The sequence below is a fragment of the Eulemur rufifrons genome, chromosome 18 (genome assembly GCF_041146395.1).
Source record: "Eulemur rufifrons isolate Redbay chromosome 18, OSU_ERuf_1, whole genome shotgun sequence".
In the NCBI taxonomy this organism is placed as follows: Eukaryota; Metazoa; Chordata; class Mammalia; order Primates; family Lemuridae; genus Eulemur; species Eulemur rufifrons.
The window spans coordinates 6493087-6512871 of NC_091000.1; the positions used below are offsets into that span (position 1 = coordinate 6493087).

At 36.6% G+C, this 19785-nt stretch overlaps 1 protein-coding gene across 3 annotated transcripts in view; it reads right to left on the reverse strand.

Annotated features, from left to right (window-relative positions):
• GPM6A (glycoprotein M6A) overlaps window positions 1-14572 on the reverse strand; it is a 300930-nt gene extending 286358 nt beyond the window's left edge. For all 3 annotated transcript variants that reach the window (XM_069493118.1, XM_069493115.1, XM_069493113.1), the window contains exon 1: window positions 14488-14572. Coding sequence is in view for 1 of the 3 variants with exons in the window: in XM_069493115.1 (XP_069349216.1) it covers window positions 14488-14491 (4 nt within the window). In the remaining 2 variants the exon portion in view is untranslated. The remainder of the gene's footprint in view (window positions 1-14487) is intronic.
• Between the last annotated feature and the right edge of the window lie 5213 nt (window positions 14573-19785).

Below are 19785 nucleotides of genomic sequence, written 5' to 3' on the forward strand. Positions count from 1 at the left end.
GAACGAGTACAAAGCTTCAGTTGAATGAGAGAAATAAATTCTGGATATCCATTGCACAGCATGGAGACTGTAGTTAACAATAATTTTTGTATATTTGAAAATCTCCAAGAGAGTATATGTTTCAACGTTCTCACCACAAAAATGATAAGTACGTGAGGTAATGAACATATTAATAAGCTTGATTTAATAATTCCACAGTACACATATACATTAAAACATCACATTGTACAATGTAAATATATACAATTTTTGTCAATTAAAAAATCAATAAATAAAATATCAAGGTAGTTCATATAAAGTCTTCGGTGGTTTAAAATCCCTAGAATTTTGAGCATAAAAATATTCCAAATCTTTTTATATTATATTGAGAAATTATTTTTACAATACTTAGAGTCATAATGATATTTGCATTATATTTTCTCTTCCTCCACTCATATTTCTTCCCTATTATGTCTATAACCAAATCTGTTCAAGTCCCTATTGGAAATGCTGCAATTGCATAACCATGTAACAGGACTATTTTCTGAATCTTTATACCAAATCTTCCTCCAATCTATGCTGCAATAATCCAGACTCTTTTGGACAAAGCATCTGGGGAGTCAAAAATATTTGCATGAGAATGGTTGTATCTCTGGGTCACAAACATAGTCTACTGAATGGAAAGAAAGTAATGATTGGTCGGAGTAGATAGAAGGCAAATGGGACAAGTCTCTGAGGGCCCCATGAGCATCCTTGTCCTGTTCTTGACTTTATTGGGAATGCTTCTAGTGTTTCACCATAAAATATTAATACCATGTTACTTATAGGTTTCTGTAGGATATCCTACATCAGTTTATAAACATTCTATTCTATTTTCAACTTGCTTACAATTTTCATCATAAATCAATATTAAATTTTATTAAATGTTTTCTGTATCTACTGAGATGGTCATATGGTTTTTCCCCTTGAAACACTGAAAATGACATTTCAGATCTTTAACTGTTCCTCCATTCCAATGAGTGTTATTTGGGCATAATTGTTTTTAGACATTTTTTTATTTGAACTTTTAGTACTTTATTTGAAATTTTTACCTCTATTCTTAAAAATAATCTCTCTTATACTTTCCTATTTTTTCTAATCTCTCACTTATTACATTTTTCATCTTCATTGCTGCTAGAATGATCTTCCTAAATTAAAAACCTAAGTATCTTACGCCCTAAACAGATATCCAACAGTGCCTCACAAGGCTTAGTGCACTAAAGGCCAACCATTTAGTAGTTCTTGCAAGACTCCCGCCAGTCTATCTCTGGTATACCTCTTCAGCCTTCTTGATCAATGCACATCTCCCACATTTCTACACTCCAGTCAACTGAGCTGCTTTTAATTCATGGAACACCTCATGCTTTTTTCACTTCAGTACTTTATTCATGCTACTCCTTTGGCTAGAATGCCTTTACCCTGATCTATATGCCAGGAAAAGTTTCAAGTTTTATGGATTAGCTCTAGCCTGCCTCTAGAAATCCTTTACTGACCTTTTAGGAGGAATTTTAATTACTGTCTTCTGCCCATATGCATCATACAAACTTCTATCTCAGCATCTGTTATACATGTTATTCCTACTATTTTATTATTATACCAGGTATACTATTTTATTTATCTTTGTATTGGCAGTATCTAGAACTACGTACTCTATCTAGCAAACAGCAAGTTTAAAAATTACTTGATGGGTGGATAGTGCAGGTAGGCTTAGCAAGCTATGATTTTTAGGACCATCCTTAAATGCCTTTTGAGTAGAGTCTAGCTCTTAATTCTAACATATTCCTAATAATGTGTCCTATCCATAAGAGCCATAGATGATCAGTTTATTCCTAAGAAAACACATGATTATAGTATGTGTTGGTTTTGAAAAATAAGCACTGATGTGATTGAAGTTCATTTGGTACTTAAGAATCTAGTTCCCTGTAGGATAGATAGATTTTTTAAAAAATTAAGGCTTAAAACTTAGGAAAAACCTACTTTCCTAATAAAATGTGTGTGTATTTACATTAATTGATTATTTTCTCTTGGTCAGGCACTTTGTTAAACTACTTTACATACTTTCTCTCATTTATTCATCTCAAAAACTCCATGAATACATATTATTATTATTGTGCCTACAAATAAAATAAAATAACTGAAGCTTAGAGAGGTTAGATCCTTTCTCCAAATTAGTGGATCTAGAACTTGAAAACAGATTTTTCTAAATCAAAACTTGCAATGACAGTGCCATGAATTTGCCAAAGAAGGCTGATATATTTAGGTTAGCTTAGAAATTAATGAATTGGAGAAGATAAAATTCGGTTCAATTGACTTATAAAGTAAAATAATATAACCCTTTTTTTTCCATTGACCTGACAGGGAAAAAATCTAAACTTCATAATTCTATACCACCAAAAGAATTTTTATGTAGACAGAAATTATAATTAAACAGAAAAAAATCTATTTGTATTCACATTGTAGATAGTAGTAGAATTTAATACAAAAAAATTATCTTCCCAAATCTACTCTTATCTAGAATAATAAAATAACCATAGCTCTCTCCTCTTAGAACAATGTTGTTAACTACAAAATGTTCTGAGTCTTTGCTGAAAATAAAATTTGTGTAAATATTTGTTGCTACTCTAGCCAACTTCAATGCACTTCTCTTTGTTATTGCTGGGTATGTTTAGCTTGGTAACCTAAGCAATGGCGCCCAACAACTTGGCAATTAATCATTTTAAAATTAAAAGATTAAGCCTATTGAAAGCCTAATTATGAAAACTGGAAGAAAAAAGAAGAGTGCAAATAATTTCTAGCTTACTCGTTGAGAAATGAACATTGGAAAAGAATGCTTAATTAACTCTATGAAGTTGCTCTCCTATGAAAGAACATATTAATATTCCCTAGGAGATGAAACATTTTTGTAGTTATATATTCAAAGACTAAAGAAACTTAATTGAGATGCCTAAAAGATAGTAAGGAGGACTTTGTTGCTATGACTTCAACGACCAGCATGCTGCTAATCAACATCCATTGCAATCACTGAAAAGGAACTGGCTATTTCAGTCCTTAGCTTTGCTTCTAAAGATGCAGTGATCAAAACTGAAATTTGACCTAGAAGCTGTCATTGGTCTAAAGATGCATGACAAAAGATTTGGCAAGTGTTAATAAGAATAGGAAAACAACAACCAACAAAGCAGTCAGATTTCTCAAACTTTCAGCATGGTAAAGTGCAGCAAAACCAGCCAAGAGCCTAATAGGCAAAGATTATACCCAATGTAGCGTGATGGGCAGGCTCATTGCTCTGATTTGTTGTCAATGTTAAAAGAGTAGATGTTTTTCCATACTAAACAGCCAATAAATAAACAGTGAGCTACAGCCACAGGGACAGAAGAAGAAAGCCAGGGACAAAGCAAAACAGAAGGACTCAGCTTGAGGAGAGCAAACTCTACTTGTACCTCAATTCTGTACTCCTTGCAAGAATTGGAAGATCATATTAAAGTCATGCCTACTGGTAGGGAGATGCTGCCTGTATGGATTTGCATTCTAGAAATTCATCTGCACATAGCACCACATATTACTTTAAGAAGGCTTCAGTGAAGAATGAAAAGGCATAATTAAAAATATCCAATTAGGCTTTTTAAAAATTACCTATTCAGAATGCTTTGTTTTAATTAGGTTGTGTTTTATGTTAATTATGTTGCTTTGGATCAGTCCTTGATGCAGAAGATAGCACAGGGCTGAATGAGTCTTTCATCCCCCAAAATAATAGCTTCTTCAAACATTCATCATCTTAAACTTTTAGCCAAGAAAGAGCAAGAATGGGGGGGGGGGGAATATGGTGGTAAAAAGGAAAGGAAATGGAAAAGAGCCCCAGAATTATGGAGTCCTACAAGAATGTGAAATTTAAGGTGTTAGGAGAAAGGGATCTTTCTTCTTTGTCCTTCACCTCAATTAAGTCATGCAAGTATTGACGTATTAAACAGTATGAAAAAAAGAAGAAGTTTTCATAATGCTAAATAATTACTGATCTTTAAAAAACTGTTAGCATCCTATCATTACTAATACCTAACTCTATCACATTTTTGACATCTAAAGTTTCAAATTTTTAATTTTTAACTTAAGTTTCATCATTGTAATAGTCCATTAACTTATAATCTGTAGTTAAAAATGTTAAATTAAATTATTTCATTTTTAATTAATTAGATATAGTTACATTTTGGGTCAAATATTACAAAATTCTGATTATATCATGGCAGGCAATAGAAAATAGAATCTTAAAAGCTTGTTTGAAGGTTCTGCTTAGATAAGGAGTGAAACCAGTTACATAATCATAAACTATTCTGTCATCTGTAAAGTTCATCATCTTGCACAGCTTCCAAGGAGGACCACATGGGGAGGATCACATAGGGTAATGGAACATCTCTCTGGACAAGTAGACCAACAAAGCAATCCTATCATTGTGTTGACAGAAGTCATACCCAGATCATCCTCCTATTTAATAACATGAAATTGATATATACAGTTTAACTAATTGGCAATTACCAGAATTGTGAATATTTTTAGTTTGTCTTTGTTCTTGATGACTCCTTCCTCTCTGTCATCAGAATCTCAACTTCTTCTGGTTTGTATTCTAACAGATAAAAAGATGATTTTTCTCTCATTATCTCTCATATTTCTTCCCTATTATGTCTATAACCAAATCTGTTCAAGTCCCTGTTGGAAATGCTGCAATTGCATAACCATGTAACAGGACTATTTTCTGAATCTTTATACCAAATCTTCCTCCAATCTATGCTGCAATAATCCAGACTCTTTTGGACAAAGCATCTGGGGAGTCAAAAATATTTGCATGAGAATGGTTGTATCTCTGGGTCACAAACATAGTCTACTGAATTGAAAGAAAGTAATGATTGGTCGGAGTAGATAGAAGGCAAATGGGACAAGTCTCTGAGGGCCCCATGAGGACAATGAGAAGGTTCAGAGTTGGAGTAACAAGGTGAGGGGACAGGAAGGATAAGATGCTTGTGGCTAGCAGAACCGCTACACTGCTCGCCACACCAAGGCACTAGTACTCACACTGTTTTGACAATTAATTAATTAATTAATTGTGGCCCCCATATCCCATTCTAGAGGTCATGGGGAGTGAAGAAATTAGTAGCCTTCGTATAAGAGAGGTAGAGGGAAAGTAGGTGTAGTTGGGTCCCAGAGCATACTCACCCCACCTCCACAGCTTTCTTCCTGCTCTTCTTGGGCTATTCCCACACCCCTACCACTCCTACTTCCTGACAGAGTCACAAACCATCCAGCTTCTCCTCAAGGTACTCATTCAGAAACATCTCCTGGTGACTGTACCCTTCACTGATTGCTTCTATTCCTGACCAATGGTTTTAGCAATGATTGTATTTAATCTAGATCTCCATATCTAATCTTATAAAATCCACAAAGAGTTTTCTGCATGCAAGTTTTCCATCTCCAGTGAAAACATGTGTCCTCTGGAATCAGAAATTGTACTTATTCTGCATGGTTCATTAGGTTATTATGTGTAGAATAAAAGTGGACATGTGGTAGACCCTTAAGCAGACCATTAAGAAATACTTGTTCAGTCAAGTCAATACTAAAATATGTTGAAAAGGCTGCTTTTGGGGGAGGAGTAACCTTTTACCATGGAATTGTCGGTGGCCCTATGTACAAAAATTCTGTCACAGCAATGATCTTAAGATGATGCAATGAGATATGCGAATTATTACTGATACTTTAAAATGTTTTGACCTTTCTTGAGTTGAGTATCATTTTACTTCTTAGCTTATTTAAACCAGGGTGTATTTATCATGTTATGTAAAGGAATTATGAAAGTAATTACTGTGAAATGAATGAAACTAATTAATAACACTAAATTTTCTAGTAATTTCTACATCATTTATACCTAAGGAACCAATTATTTATAAATTATACATTTATATTAATAGCTGCTCTGGCTTTTTCCTCTGTAGAAACTTGTCACCTTGAATTTGCTTTCTTATATATAATTAGGAAATAAAATTGTATTCTTTTTAAATCTTTCTTTACAAGGCAAAGACTGTAAAACAGTTACATATAATAGATAACCTTGCACATATGTCTCATGTATCTGGTACATCCTTGTGAATTGTTGTTCTTTTTGTACTATTTAGGAGAAAGACTGAAAAAGAAATGTAGAAAACTCTGAGTATCCAGAGTTCATGAGTTCATAATCTGTACTTTAAATCTAGACTGAAGTAAATAGCTGACTTATCTTAATAGAAAATATCTACTATATATAATACAGTGTCTTCAGAATTTTTAAAATCACAATTCCATTTTAGCACTTTTCTTTTATATATTTGTATTTTTTCCTTAATAAAAGAAAACAGTAAACACAAAATTGTATAACCAGAAGGAATAAGCCAGCAGTGAGTTATATTTTATTAGATATCATCTCCTCTATGCTCTGATATTTCTTAAAAATATATATATATATATTTGTTTGGGACTTATGGAGTAGGATTTAACCATAGTGGTAATTTTACCTGCAGGAAATATTGCCAATGGTTAAAACATCATTTCTAGGACTTGTAGAATGATTTCTTTTGCATTATAACAACCTCACAAAACACCATCTTGTATTCACACATATATAAATAAAACAAATCAAACAAAATGAAGAAACAAGAACCCCACACACATACATACACATAAATGCAATACACTTCAAAAATTTAGGGTGCTGCCAGCGTAAGAAATATAAACTTACATGTTAAAATATATCAACTAGTTCCTTTACTTATTAATAATAAATTAATAATGCATAATGAATTATAAGTGAGTAATGTGCATGTAGCCTAATGAAGCCTCAGATTATTACTGGAAATAGTGTATATGTGGTGTTTTATTTTGCTTCAGTTTTATTTTTTTATTCCTCACTTGATAAGGATAAAAAAATATCTAAAGACATGAAGAAAGAAAAATACCAAAATCCTCTGGCTGAAGCCTCAGGAGTCTTCTGTGTTAGAAAGTCAGAGTTGAAACCACAGAGAAATTACTAACAAGGAAAGATCTGTGTGTGGGTTTGAGAAACAGCTATGAAAGCACCCTCTTCATAATCTGATGAGGATGTGGGGCTCAATGTGATTGATTGATTGGCTGATTGATTAGTTTATAGGCATTTAGAGCTGAATGGAATCTTACAAGCCACTTAATCCAAGTTCTTTATTTGTACCTGAGGAAAAAGGTAACATGGATGGATCAATAGTAGCTGAGCTATTGTGATAAGAACAATTATCTCTTCAGCTCTGTCTAGTAATTATTCAACCACAATATGCTTCATTTCTGTGGATTCATTTAACAGTTTAGATATTGAGCATATGTTTATAGATTCTTACAATAGTAAGGTATAAGTCATCTCTATAATTAAAATACAAGAAAAACAAACACAATTCGCTTTGCAAAACAGACACATTACAACATCTTTACTGGACATACTGTATAATAACACAACTTAAGACAATCAAAAAGCATAATCTTTCATTTTTTAAAAAAGCCTCAAATATCATCTAACATTTTATGGATAATTTTTTTACTTTAAAACCTATATTTAAATAATATAAATAAATTTATATTAGATCATTTTGTAGTAAATTGCTTAGGAATTCCATCATTCATTTCATTTTCAGTCTATGCCTTTCCATAGATCATTCCCCTTCTCTTAAAATATGAAACAATTCTTGCAATACTTTCCTACCCAGCAAAAATCTTCACTTGACCTTGGATCCATCCAAATGCACTCCCTCCCTCTGTCCCTCCTTTCCTGTCTCCCTCCCTCTCTCCTTTCTTCTTTGTTCTTCCCCACCACCCTCTCCTTGAAATTTGGTCTATGACAGTAGGCATGTATCTTCACCCCTTAATTAAAGGTGCTTTAATTTCAATAGGCTTCCATCAATGAAAAAAGCCCTTAAAGCAAAAATAAATAAATAAACAACAACAACAAAAAAAAAAAACGAAAAAAGAAAAAAAGCTATTCCTGTCTTTTTTCTGTTGCACTGAATAGTGTAGGTTTCTCATTTCCTAAAACTCTTTCCTTCTTTGACTCTTCTGAAATTGCATCAACTCTGCCTCATCCACTTTTCAGCTCATTCTAGGTCCTACTTGCCTTAAAGTTTCTCATTTCACTAGGGCCTTTGGTCTAGTGTGGAATTTCTTGCACAGCTCTTTCTCTAACCTTGTTCTGAGCAGATACACCCATTTCTCAGTTTCCTCACCTCTTGTCAAACAGTTGAAAATAGAATGACCTCAGTCAAACAAGTTGAAACACAGTAAAAATCTAATTTTTTAAGGTCTCTAAGTTTCTAGATTGAAACTAATTCTGTCGTTGACTTTAAACTCATCTCATTTATCCTAATTTTTCTTTGTTTTTCACTTGTCTAGGAGAAAGACCTATATTTTTTGTAAATACAATGACATTTCTAATTTTTGCCAGTTAAAAATAATGAGATACATGAAGAGTTTTGTTAAGTTGAACCTTACATATTTAATTTAAATACATCTCTTCTAAAAAATAAGTATAGTAAAGCGTCTAATGACGTCTAATGACACTTTACCGATTCAAACTCTGTAATTTGTAAAATTAACACATTCTTGAAAAATAAAGCAAGCTCCTAAACAGTTATCAACTACAAAGCATTTAGTTTATTGTGACAAGAGGGTATTAAGCAAAGGATTTATGCTAATTGACCTACATTCCAATTGATGATAAACTCGATTCTAAATCAACAGTAATTTACAATAGCCTTAGGACTTCAGATTTAAATGAAAATAAGAAAGACTAGCTGATTTTATCTGAAACTATTTTGAGTTGAGTTCATTTCAGTATTCCACCAACACATTTCTACCCGGGCATGAATTTCCACACTCAATATTTTGCTGTGAAATTTGAATGTGACTGTTTAGATTTTTTCCTATGTCTAACCAAAGAGTCAGTCTTTTATCATATGTGTTTCAGAGAACTTACACTGACTTTTCAGTTGTAAACCTGATGTGAAGCACACAAGACAGCTCTTTTAGAAATGAGATCAATTAGATGGCTACCCTCAATTCCTTCTTTCCTGATATAAGCAGGCTGCTCCCCACATCAAGAGGACAGTCCTGGCTGGGCACAGTGGCTCAGGCCTGTAATCCCAGCACTTTGGGAGCCTGAGGCAGGAGGATGGCTTGAGGCCAGAAGTTCAAGACCAGCCTGGGCAACACAGGGAGAAGCTGTCTCAACAAAAACTTTAAAAAATTAGCCAAGTGTGGTGGTCCACGGATGTAGCTGCAGCTACTCAGGAGGTTGAGACAGGAGGACTGCTTGAGCCCAGAAGTTGGAGGTTACAGTGAGTTATGATTGTACCACTGTACTCCAGCCTCCAGCCTGGGTGACAGAGTGAAACCCTAGCTCCAAAAAAAAAAAAAAAAAGCACAGGTCTAATCTTCCCCTTGAATCTTCCTGCTCTTGATGATTTGTATGACCAATAGAATGCAAGAGAAGTGATGTACTGGGACTTCTGATACTATATCATAAGAATCCTTGCAGCTTCTGCTTGGGTTTCTTAGAACACTCATTCTTGGGATGTTGCCTCTTGCAATGCAGCCATCATTTTGCGAAAAACCCAAGCCACTTGAAGATAGCCCCAGATGAACTCCCAGTCAACAGCCTGAATCAACTACCAATTATATCTGAGAACTCTTAAATAACCAGTCCAATCACTTGATGGCTGGATCCCCAGCTGACATCGGACTGCAAGGACAGGAGACCGCAAGTGAGAATTGCTCAGCAGATAGCCCACAGAACCATGAGAGATAAAAACAAGTTGTTTTAATTCACTAGTTTGGGAGATAGTTGTTATGCAGAAATAGATACCTAGAACATTAGTCTACCTTTCTCTGCTGAAGGTCAAATTCCTATCAGACCTTACAATTTTCTAGGGAAAATAACATACTAGAAGCCAAGTGATCAAAAGTACTACCTAGTAGTCTAGCATCATAAAAATGTGCTGGATTTGCTTAATGGATATAGGTCAATCTTATCTTTCTTACCTGTTTTTTCCTCTAATTGTTAATCAAGGTCTGAGCTACATAAATTTATAGAATTTTGCCCAACTATCTCATCAAACAAAAGAAACAGGATCCCAAAGATTTATAAGACCCACCCAAAGACATAAAGGATTATCATCAGCTTCTCCTGTTTCAAACCTTGGTTCTTTGTACCTTGTTCATAACTGCCTCTAGGGTGTCATAATTTTCCCAGAAAAAAAGCATGAGCTCAAGACAATACTGTGTGCCATTATTCTTGTCTAAATTTGCAAACAATTTTATAGGTCCTTTACCAACCCCATTTTGGCTGAAATTGATTAAGAGCAAAATATTGCCATCTGATTTTTTCTCTTGTCAAAAGTACAGACTCTTAGATCTAACGCAATGTTTAAGATGTCACATTCACGTTTCACTCTTGTCATTTTATGGCATGTTGTGCACATTATGTAGTTGGTGTCCCTCTTCTCTTGAGCAGGGTTTACCCTTTCCCTCCCTATCCTTCAACCAGTATTCCCTGTACTCTCATTTTTCAAATGGAAAATTCATTATGTGGGTTTATTTCTCACTAAAGTTTGGTGACCCTCAAAACTTTGTTTACCTTTTTGTTCTTGTACTCTGATTTGATTTTTATGTATTTCCAGCCCTAATAAACATTTGTGTTTAGATGTCTAGCTGTCACCTCTTAATTAATATTTCAAAAATGAAACGAATCTGTAGTCCAAAACACCCAGAAACCAAACCATCTGGTTTATCCTTTAAATATTCTATCAAGGGACCCACTATTTTCCCAGTTTACAAGCTTTCAAATCTCCAGGGAATATCCTTTATTCATTTTCTTCTTAATTGTTCAATTGCCTAATTTTATAGATTTTTTCATTAGATATATCTTTCATCCATTTTTTGGCTCTCCATTTCCAAACTGGCCTAGACACAGACCATATCATTCTGTGATTACTGGAATCATGTGATTACTGGGTCTATCCTCTCCAATTTATTTTTTGTCTTGAACATGCTCAACTTATCTTCTTAACACTTAGATTAAACACTAATCTCATCATAATTCTTCCCTGCTCAAAAACCTTCCATGACTCCCTATTTCCTATTGTGTAAATTCTAAATTCCTCTCATTGCTTTTGAAGGCTCTCCAAAACAATCACAATCATGTCAACCCAGCTCTATGTTCCACTGTTCCCCAAAACTCACCTCCTTCCTGTCTTAAAAAGGAGCTCCCTATTCTATCTAGAAAAACTCTTCCCTAAATTCTTCACATCCCTCCAAATCGGGCTCAGTATTACAGCGTCCACGAAACTTCCCATAGTAATGTCTGTCAAACTAAATAATAATCAACATCATTTTTCAAACAAAACAAAGATCAATGATCTCAGAGTAAATATTTATGACATACATGTGGTCAAATAGAGCAGTAAGTGATGTGTTTAAAGGATAAATTAAAAAATTCCTGACCTAGCTCTCCACTGGAGCCTGAAATTCCACAATTAGAGAGCTTTCAGGTTAAAGTTAACCTTGCAGCTAACACGTAAATATTCTTAGCAAAGGATTAGTCCTGCATCTTTAGTATGAAATATTTTGTTGTGTCCTTTCTGGAGAGCAGCAAACTGAAGCAGAAGGAAAACGCTCCTTCATACCTAGACAAACTGAGGGCATTACTGAGTAAAGAAAAGAAAACAAACAAACAAACAAAAAAAAGTAAGAGATGCCAAAATCTCAATTTGCCTACTTTGCAAATAAATAACTGTTTTCTGAGAATTAGCCTTTTACATTATAGATCTGAGGACTATAAATTATTCAGAATATTTGATTAACCAATTACTCTTATTTTTCCACAATGCTAGAGTTCAGATTTCTTCTGAGAAAAACAAGAAGTAATTGCTATATATATGCCCATAGCACTATCTTCCTTTCTTTAAATGATAAATTTCAGTTGTCATGATACCAGGCAAAAGATGGATTCAGTTTGCTGGCAAAGTCCAGCATCCTCCTACACTGTTTTTCCCTCTTATCCTAGCAATTTGGACTCTAACACTAAACTTCCTACTATCCGTACTACCACTAAATAAAAGAGCTTCTAAGTAACGAAGTTCTGTTTTTCACAAGTAAATTAAAAGGAAGAAGAGAAATATGACCTTAAGTGACCAGATGTTTTCATTTTTCATACATCTTTCCTTCCTTCTTTCCCCATTTGTCTCCCACCTGTTCATTGGCTCTTCCTAACTCATTTCGGGACCGCCTTTCTGAATCTCTGTCTTGAGTTCTGACTTCATGCTCTCACTCACCATTGCTACATCATCTGCTCTTTCTCTACTTTCTTGACCTCTGGTTTCTCACCTGCGTCCTCTACCCACTCGCTCCCACTAGCCACCTGACACCTACATGAGTTTTTGTTGACCTCAGTTACAATGGGAATAATGTAATTCATTCCTGGCAGAAGAAAGAACGAACAAGTTTTAGGTATTTATCAGATTACAGATAGGAAAGAGACCTTTTAAGAGTTATAGACCACGCTTGGGATTATCATAACTACTCAGTTGTTAACTCCATCCCATCTCCCACAAGGACACGTCTCTATAACTTGGGATGCTGGACAATTTATGCAGGGACATTGAAGTAAAACCCAGGACCAATTGTTTTCATTATAATATGGAAATGTAAGTTAGAGAAATAAGTAACTTTGAAATTATGAATACCTTACCCTTTGATAGTTCTCTCAAGTTTAAGGTTACAACGGTATATTATGTAATTCTTTCTAGATATTTTATTATGTTGGATCCAAATAGCATCTTAATGCTTTTAATAGAGTTAATGAGTAGATTGCATCAAGTCAATTATTTTGGCTTTCCATTTATGAGAGCTTTTCTCCCATGTGGTATTCTAACTAGAGTTTATATGCTCAACCAAATAAATTTTAAAAAGAGCCCGAAATACTCTCTGCCACAGTTAGAAAAGTGTTCTATCTTTCTTTTTTAACCTGAAAATACTCCTTCCGTTTCAGAAAACATTTAAAGGCAGTCCATTCTTAAGATCATTTCCAACAGTGTTTCATACAAAGGCCCTAAAAATGAGTCTTTCTAACTCTCTTCCAGGGTCAAGCAAGAAGAGACTATGAATGTCTTGATCACAGTTAATATTCATAGGCAAAAATGTCCTCAGCTTTCTCTTTTTTCCTTTCTTCCAAATTGGCCGGTGTCTATGAACTCCAATGATTAGTAGTCAAATCATCCCCTAACCCTTGAGCCTGTGGGAATATAGGAATTTCAACCCGAGCACGTCAGTCCCAAAGTCCTCCTTTAGTCTTGAAGAAATCCTTCACAACAAAGGACAAGGGAACGGCAAGGGGGAGGGGCACCTAATGGCCTTGGGCCGGAAGAAGCGGGTCTGCTGGGGTTTGAATAGTCACCCCCGGCTGCGGCGACGGCTAATCAGTGACCGTGGAAAGCAGCGTCGCCCTGCGCGGTGTGGACGCGCTGAGCGAACGCGAGTCCCGGGAGGCTGGGTCACTCCTCCCCGCGCCAGCCCCTCCCCCTCGCTCCTCCAGCTTTTCTCGTGGGACTCCACGTCCCGGTGCTGGGTTTGAATAGACTATTTCACACCCGGTTCTTCCACCCCTCCACCCTACCCGGTCACATTCCTGGGGCTGTTCCAAGCCGCCGCCGCTAAACTCTAAAGAAGCCGACTCTGTCTAGAAACTCCAGCGAAGCTGAACTGCGCCGAACTCCACCGTCCGGGGACCTGAGCCAGTCCGGACGCCCTTTTAACCAGGCTGTTTCTCCAAGTCGAATTTAGAAAGAATCAGCCTTCAGCGTCAACTGTAAACCTTTTGGGCAAATGGGCACTCAGTTTGGACAGGGACTAGAAATTGTCCCCAATCTCGCCTTGCCCCCGCACCTTCTTCTACTCAAACCTGTACGAACTGGAAGTTTTACGAAGTTTCCATTTCTCGTACCCCGTCTCCACTTGCTCCCCAAACGGCACACTAAACGTAGGAACACACGAGGACAGCGATCTCCCTGCAATTCACTCGGTATTTCGATTCCTGGGTCTCCTAGTCTTTATTCCTCAAATACCGCCCCAAGCACGGGATCCCGGATCCCCAGGCTTCGGTCCTGGTGCGCTCGCTAGGACTGGCACCCGGGCGCAGCCTCCTGCCCTTCTCGCCCACTGTAAATAGCCTGGCACCCTCCCCGGCCTCCAGGTGCCACGGGATCCCTATCGCCTTGCTCCCAGAAAAAGTCCAGAGAAAGGCTGTGGCGCAGGGCAAGGGGGCGGAGAGCCGGGAGGGATGCAGTGTGAGGCCCACGGACATTCACTTTCTTTCTGTTGACACCCATTTCCCATTCCTGTGGCCGCGCCTTTGGACGACGTGTCCGCGCCCGCCTGAGCACTCACCCATGGCCTGAAGTCTTGCTTCTCTGCGGTCCCCAGAGGAACGCGAGTGACCAGGCGCTGCGCGGGGCCAAGCTCTCCAAGCTGCGCTCGGGCTCCTTGCGCCCTGGCAAGTGACAGCCTCGCCCCTCCCAGCGGAGACAACTTGCCAGGCGCCTGGAAACTCTGCGGGCGCACAGACCCCTCCCTCTTTCCACCTGCCTCCCCTGGTTGAAGCCTATTTCCCTCCCGTTCATGATCGCTTTCCTCCCTAGCAGCCCCCTTTCACTTTCAGGCAAGCCACACGCAAACGTATCCTTCCTAAATACCTTAAATACACATTACATACGCACACGTTATCTCAGCACCCCACGTATGACTCGGTATCCAAGACAATGATCCCTAAAGTGGAGTCTAGAAAAAGATTGTTCCAGAAGCAAAGGCAGATTTAATATGATGATTTTATATTCCCTAAAATGTTCTTTTGTCTTCGGTATATGATTTTTTCTTAATAAGGACGTTAAGAAAGACAAGAGGAAGAAAAAAAAAATCACCCTTTAGTTTATACTTTGTCATCTCTTCCTTCTTCTACGTGAAATATATGTGTTTCTGTAATCTGGCAAAGTTATAAAGTCCTAAAAACAACAAATCATTAATATGCAGCAATCACCAGGAAAATAAACGACTCAATTCAAGAGGGAGTTGATGAGGTTGAAAGAGCACTGGGCTTGTCAGATGAGAGGTCAGAGTTGTAACCCTGGCTCCTTTCCTAATTTGTAAAATGAAGGATCTGGAAAAAGTGATCTCTAAGGTCCCTTCACGCTAAAAAAAAATTTAAAAATTATATAATTCTATAGGCCATTGACCTAGTTCTTTCAGGATTCATACTGGAGAATTTATTTCTGTAAGTCAGTCCCCAAAGTGTCTTAAGCTTCTTTTTCATGCAGAGCACATCTTGAAGTGTACAAATCTATGTTGTGAGCAAGTGGAAAAATAAAATAAGGTGGACATGGTTACTAACCTTGAGGAACATTGCTATGTGATGGGGGAGACATGATATGAAAAGTAAACAAGAATAACTCTAGCAGAATACATAGATAAATGCAGAGCATATCATTAAATTGGCACAGAAACATTTCCACAGCTATTTCTCACATAATGGAAGAGGAATACTCCTGGCAGGGATGTTGTAAATGCATTTCAGTTAAATGGGAATAGAAATTTATTCTTGTGGGAGGGTAACAGAAGTAGTCGATAAAAGTTACAAGTGTTCAACATATCATTCAGAAATACATTACCATTCTGGAAATTGACTAACATGAACTGTGATTGCAGCGAAGTACAACACTGATCCATTGGTTCAATAAACCTGAGTGATGAATTTTGGAGATTAATTTATAAGCTCTTCTTCAGGATCACTATAGACAACTTACAACCTATTTCCTGAAGATCTATTCTAATATAATATCATAATTCTAAAAAATTAGAAGTATTCTTGTTTTTTTCCCAGTGTAATTGTACCATGATTCTGAAATATAAAATGATAACATAAACTGAGTACAATTTGCTAAGTGTCAGGCACTCTTCTAAGAGCTTTATATTACCTCATATAATTCTCACAACAAAAGGGAAATGCTGTTATTCTCCCTTTACAGATGAAGAAATTAAGCCACAAAGAGATTAAGCACTTGCCAAAATTCACATAGGCAATAAATGGGAAGGGTAAGATTCATACCAAAGAAGAAATACTCCTGAGCCCATGATCTCAAACAGCTGACACTACTGTCTCTTAAGCAGGTGGATTGCCTGCTTACTTGGATTTCCACCTGCTTAAGAAGGATGGTGGTATTTTTCAACACTGAGTATAATTCATAAATATTTTAAACATTATCTGTAAAGTACAAGAATTTCAAAATACACTAAAGATACAAATTATCATATACTGCCATTTAATAATCAAAACCATAATGTCTCTCTTTTGGCTTACTATTACTATTGTTATGATAAGTGAATATATCAAATTTTTGATGTTTAAATAATCTACCTTATAGTGACTATATAAATGATATCAATATCCTAGATCTCAAGTATAGAGAAGACATTATTTCACCTGAAATTTAATAATTTATATAAGTTTATATGAGAATTCAATAAACATACATCAATTAATTTATTGTCTCAGTTATTACATTCTCCAGTATTTCTGCTTTTTCATTCCTGTTACATAATTTTCGATTAAGTCCTACGGTTCTGCCTCCAAAATTTCCCCCCTCTCATCCCTCGTCTTCAGGCCCATTGCCTAGACCACCTTTTAGCAAGTCCTATGGAGATGTGATTAACACATATTTTTTTTTGAAATATGGAAGTTCTTACCAAACATTGGATACAAAATTGAGACTTTGGCTAAAATTCTAAAATCTGAGATGAATAGGAAACTTTCACTACAAAACCTGATTGGGGCCAAGGGAAAACTAACCCCTTCACCCTCTCTGAAGGTTCACTGCAAATCAACTGACAAAAAGCAGATTAATAGGAGAAATGCATACAAATTTATTAACATGCACAGAGTAAAATCATAGGGTGATTACTTCAAAACCCCCACTGGGGTACGGAAGCTTACATTCCATCTTGAGGTTACAGAAAAAACAGAGCTTTGATAATAGCAAAAGAGACATGGCAAAACAGCTATGACAGGGGGCTTGCAAAGGTGGTCTTATAAGGGAGATGGAAACTCACAGGTAGCAAGCAGCCCTTAGAGAGAAGAGATGGTAAATGTTTCTTAGAGACTAGAGATGTCAGACTCTCAGTTAATCTCTCCTAGATCCCGGACAAGGGAAGGCTCTCAGAGAAGGCTTGGCTGCATCAATGTAGATTTTATCTACAGATGCAAATCTCCCAAAAAGACAGCTTTTCAGCTATTCTTGTATTTCCAGCCCTTATGGATAGCCATCTTGAAATATGTCAAGGAAATATATTTTGGGGTAAAATATTTTTGTTTCTTCAGTCTCCCTTTTGGAACTCTTTCATTCAAAAGGTGTTGCATACTAAAAGCCAAGTTAATAGCTTGGGAGAGATTTGAGTTAGAGACTGTTAGGTAAGAGATAAGCAAAGGAGAGAAAAACATATTAGGATAAGCAGAAAAGAACATATTTAAATATATCATCCCATATCATCTTGAATCAGTCTCTTAGTCCTGAGAATAGGTCAGTTTGGTTAAACAGCTGTGTTCCATTCCAGAAGTGGCAGTGCAGATGGGCTTGGCCTCTACATAAGATGCAGACAAACAGATCTTTAGTAAGAGGCATGTCTATGAAAACTGAAGAAAAACAAAAGTTAATGTCTGGAGTGATTGATAAACTAGTTTTTCTAGAATCTCCAAAGCATCTTTATATTGCAGTAGCAAGCTGACAGGTTTTTCTAGATTATGGTTCAAATCAGATGTTCAAGTGAGCTTTCTGAGTATTCCATACATCAATGGACATGATGGGTGTTTATATATAGGTTGCTATAGTGATTTCTCCTGAAGTGTATATCAAGTTGTCTAGCTTCAGTTTGCGTGGCCTCAAGAAAAGCACAATTTTAATTTCTAGTGATTCCAACTCAGAAAAATGGCAGAAAAATTTGAGAACATTAGTTTGGTGACTTATAGTCAGGAAAGAATTCAGGATTCAGTCCAAATCATAGACAGATAATAAAAACTTAAAATCAATGGACAAGGCTAGACTATAATAACAGGTGCATTATAGTTTTCTTCTGAAACATAATTTTTCTCTCTCCAGTCCTCTTTTTCTACCAGAGACAACTCATATAGTAAGACTAACTTATTTGCAAAATAAGTTTTAGTCTTATTATAATTGGCCAGATTAATTGCATAAAATGCTATAATGTACACTATTTAGGTGATGGATACATTGAATTCCTTGACTTCAGCATGATATGATTCATCCATGTAACAAAAAACAAGTCCTTCCTTCTTTCCTCCCTCCCTCCCTCTCTCTCTTTCTCTTTCTTTTTTTTTTTTTTTTTTTTGAGACAGAGTCTCACTTTGTTGCCCAGGCTAGAGTGAATGCCGTGGCGTCAGCCTAGCTCACAGCAACCTCAAACTCCTGAGCTCAAGGGATCCTCCTGTCTCAGCCTCCCGAGTAGCTGGGACTACAGGCATGCACCACCATGCCCGGCTAATTTTTTCTATATATATTTTTAGCTGTCCATATAATTTCTTTCTATTTTTAGTAGAGATGGGGTCTCGCTCTTGCTCAGGCTGGTCTCGAACTCCTGAGCTCAAACGATCCGCCCACCTCGGCCTCCCAGAGTGCTAGGATTACAGGCGTGAGCCACCGCGCCCGGCCTCTCTCTTTCTCTTTCTTTCTTCCTTCCTTCCTTCCTTTTTTTCTTTCACACTCAATAGACTTTATTATTTACAGCAGTTTTATGTTCACAGCAAAATTGAAGGACATTAGGGAGAGTTCCCATATACCCCTGCCCACACATGCATAGGCTCCTTCACTATCAACATACCCCGTAAGAGTGGTGCATTTGTTACAATCAGTGAACCTACATTGACACATCATTATCTTCCAAAGTCCATAGCTTTCATTAGGGCTCACTTTTGGTGTTGTACATTCTAGGTGTTTGGGCAAATATATAATGACATGTATTTACCATTAGAGTATCATGCAGAGTAGTTTTATTGCCCTAAAAAGGCTCTGTGCTCAATTTATTCATCCCTCTCTTTTCCTAACTCTTGGCAACCACTGATCCTTTTGCTATGTCCCTTGCCTTTTCCAGAATATCATATAGTTGAAATCATACAGTGATTTCAGAAGGACTACAAGTGCATGCCACCAGGCCCAGATAATTTTTTTTATTTTTTACAGTGACAGGGTCTTGCTATTGCCCAGGCTGGTCTTGAACTCCTGCCTCAAGTGATCCTCCCACTTCAGTCTCCCAGAGTATTAGGAGTACAGTCATGAGCCACCATGCCCAACCTCTTAATGTAGAGTTTTAAGAGTTCTTTGTATATTTTAGATAGCAGTCCTTTATTAGGTATGTTTTTCCAAATATTTTCTCCTAGTCTGTGGTTTAAGAATCATATTTTAATGGCTATCATTTAGCATATTTTAGTGATTAAATGTTAAATATGATTATACATTTAAACTACACCACATAGAAACTGTATATATAAGTACTCTTTTGCTGTTAATAGAAGCAATTGTCACTGAAGTTTCTGTGATAGTAAAAATTAGTATTCACTGGTCTCCTTAATAGTAAGGGAATTGGCATGAATCTGTAAAGGTGAATGCATGAGACACAAGTCTATCA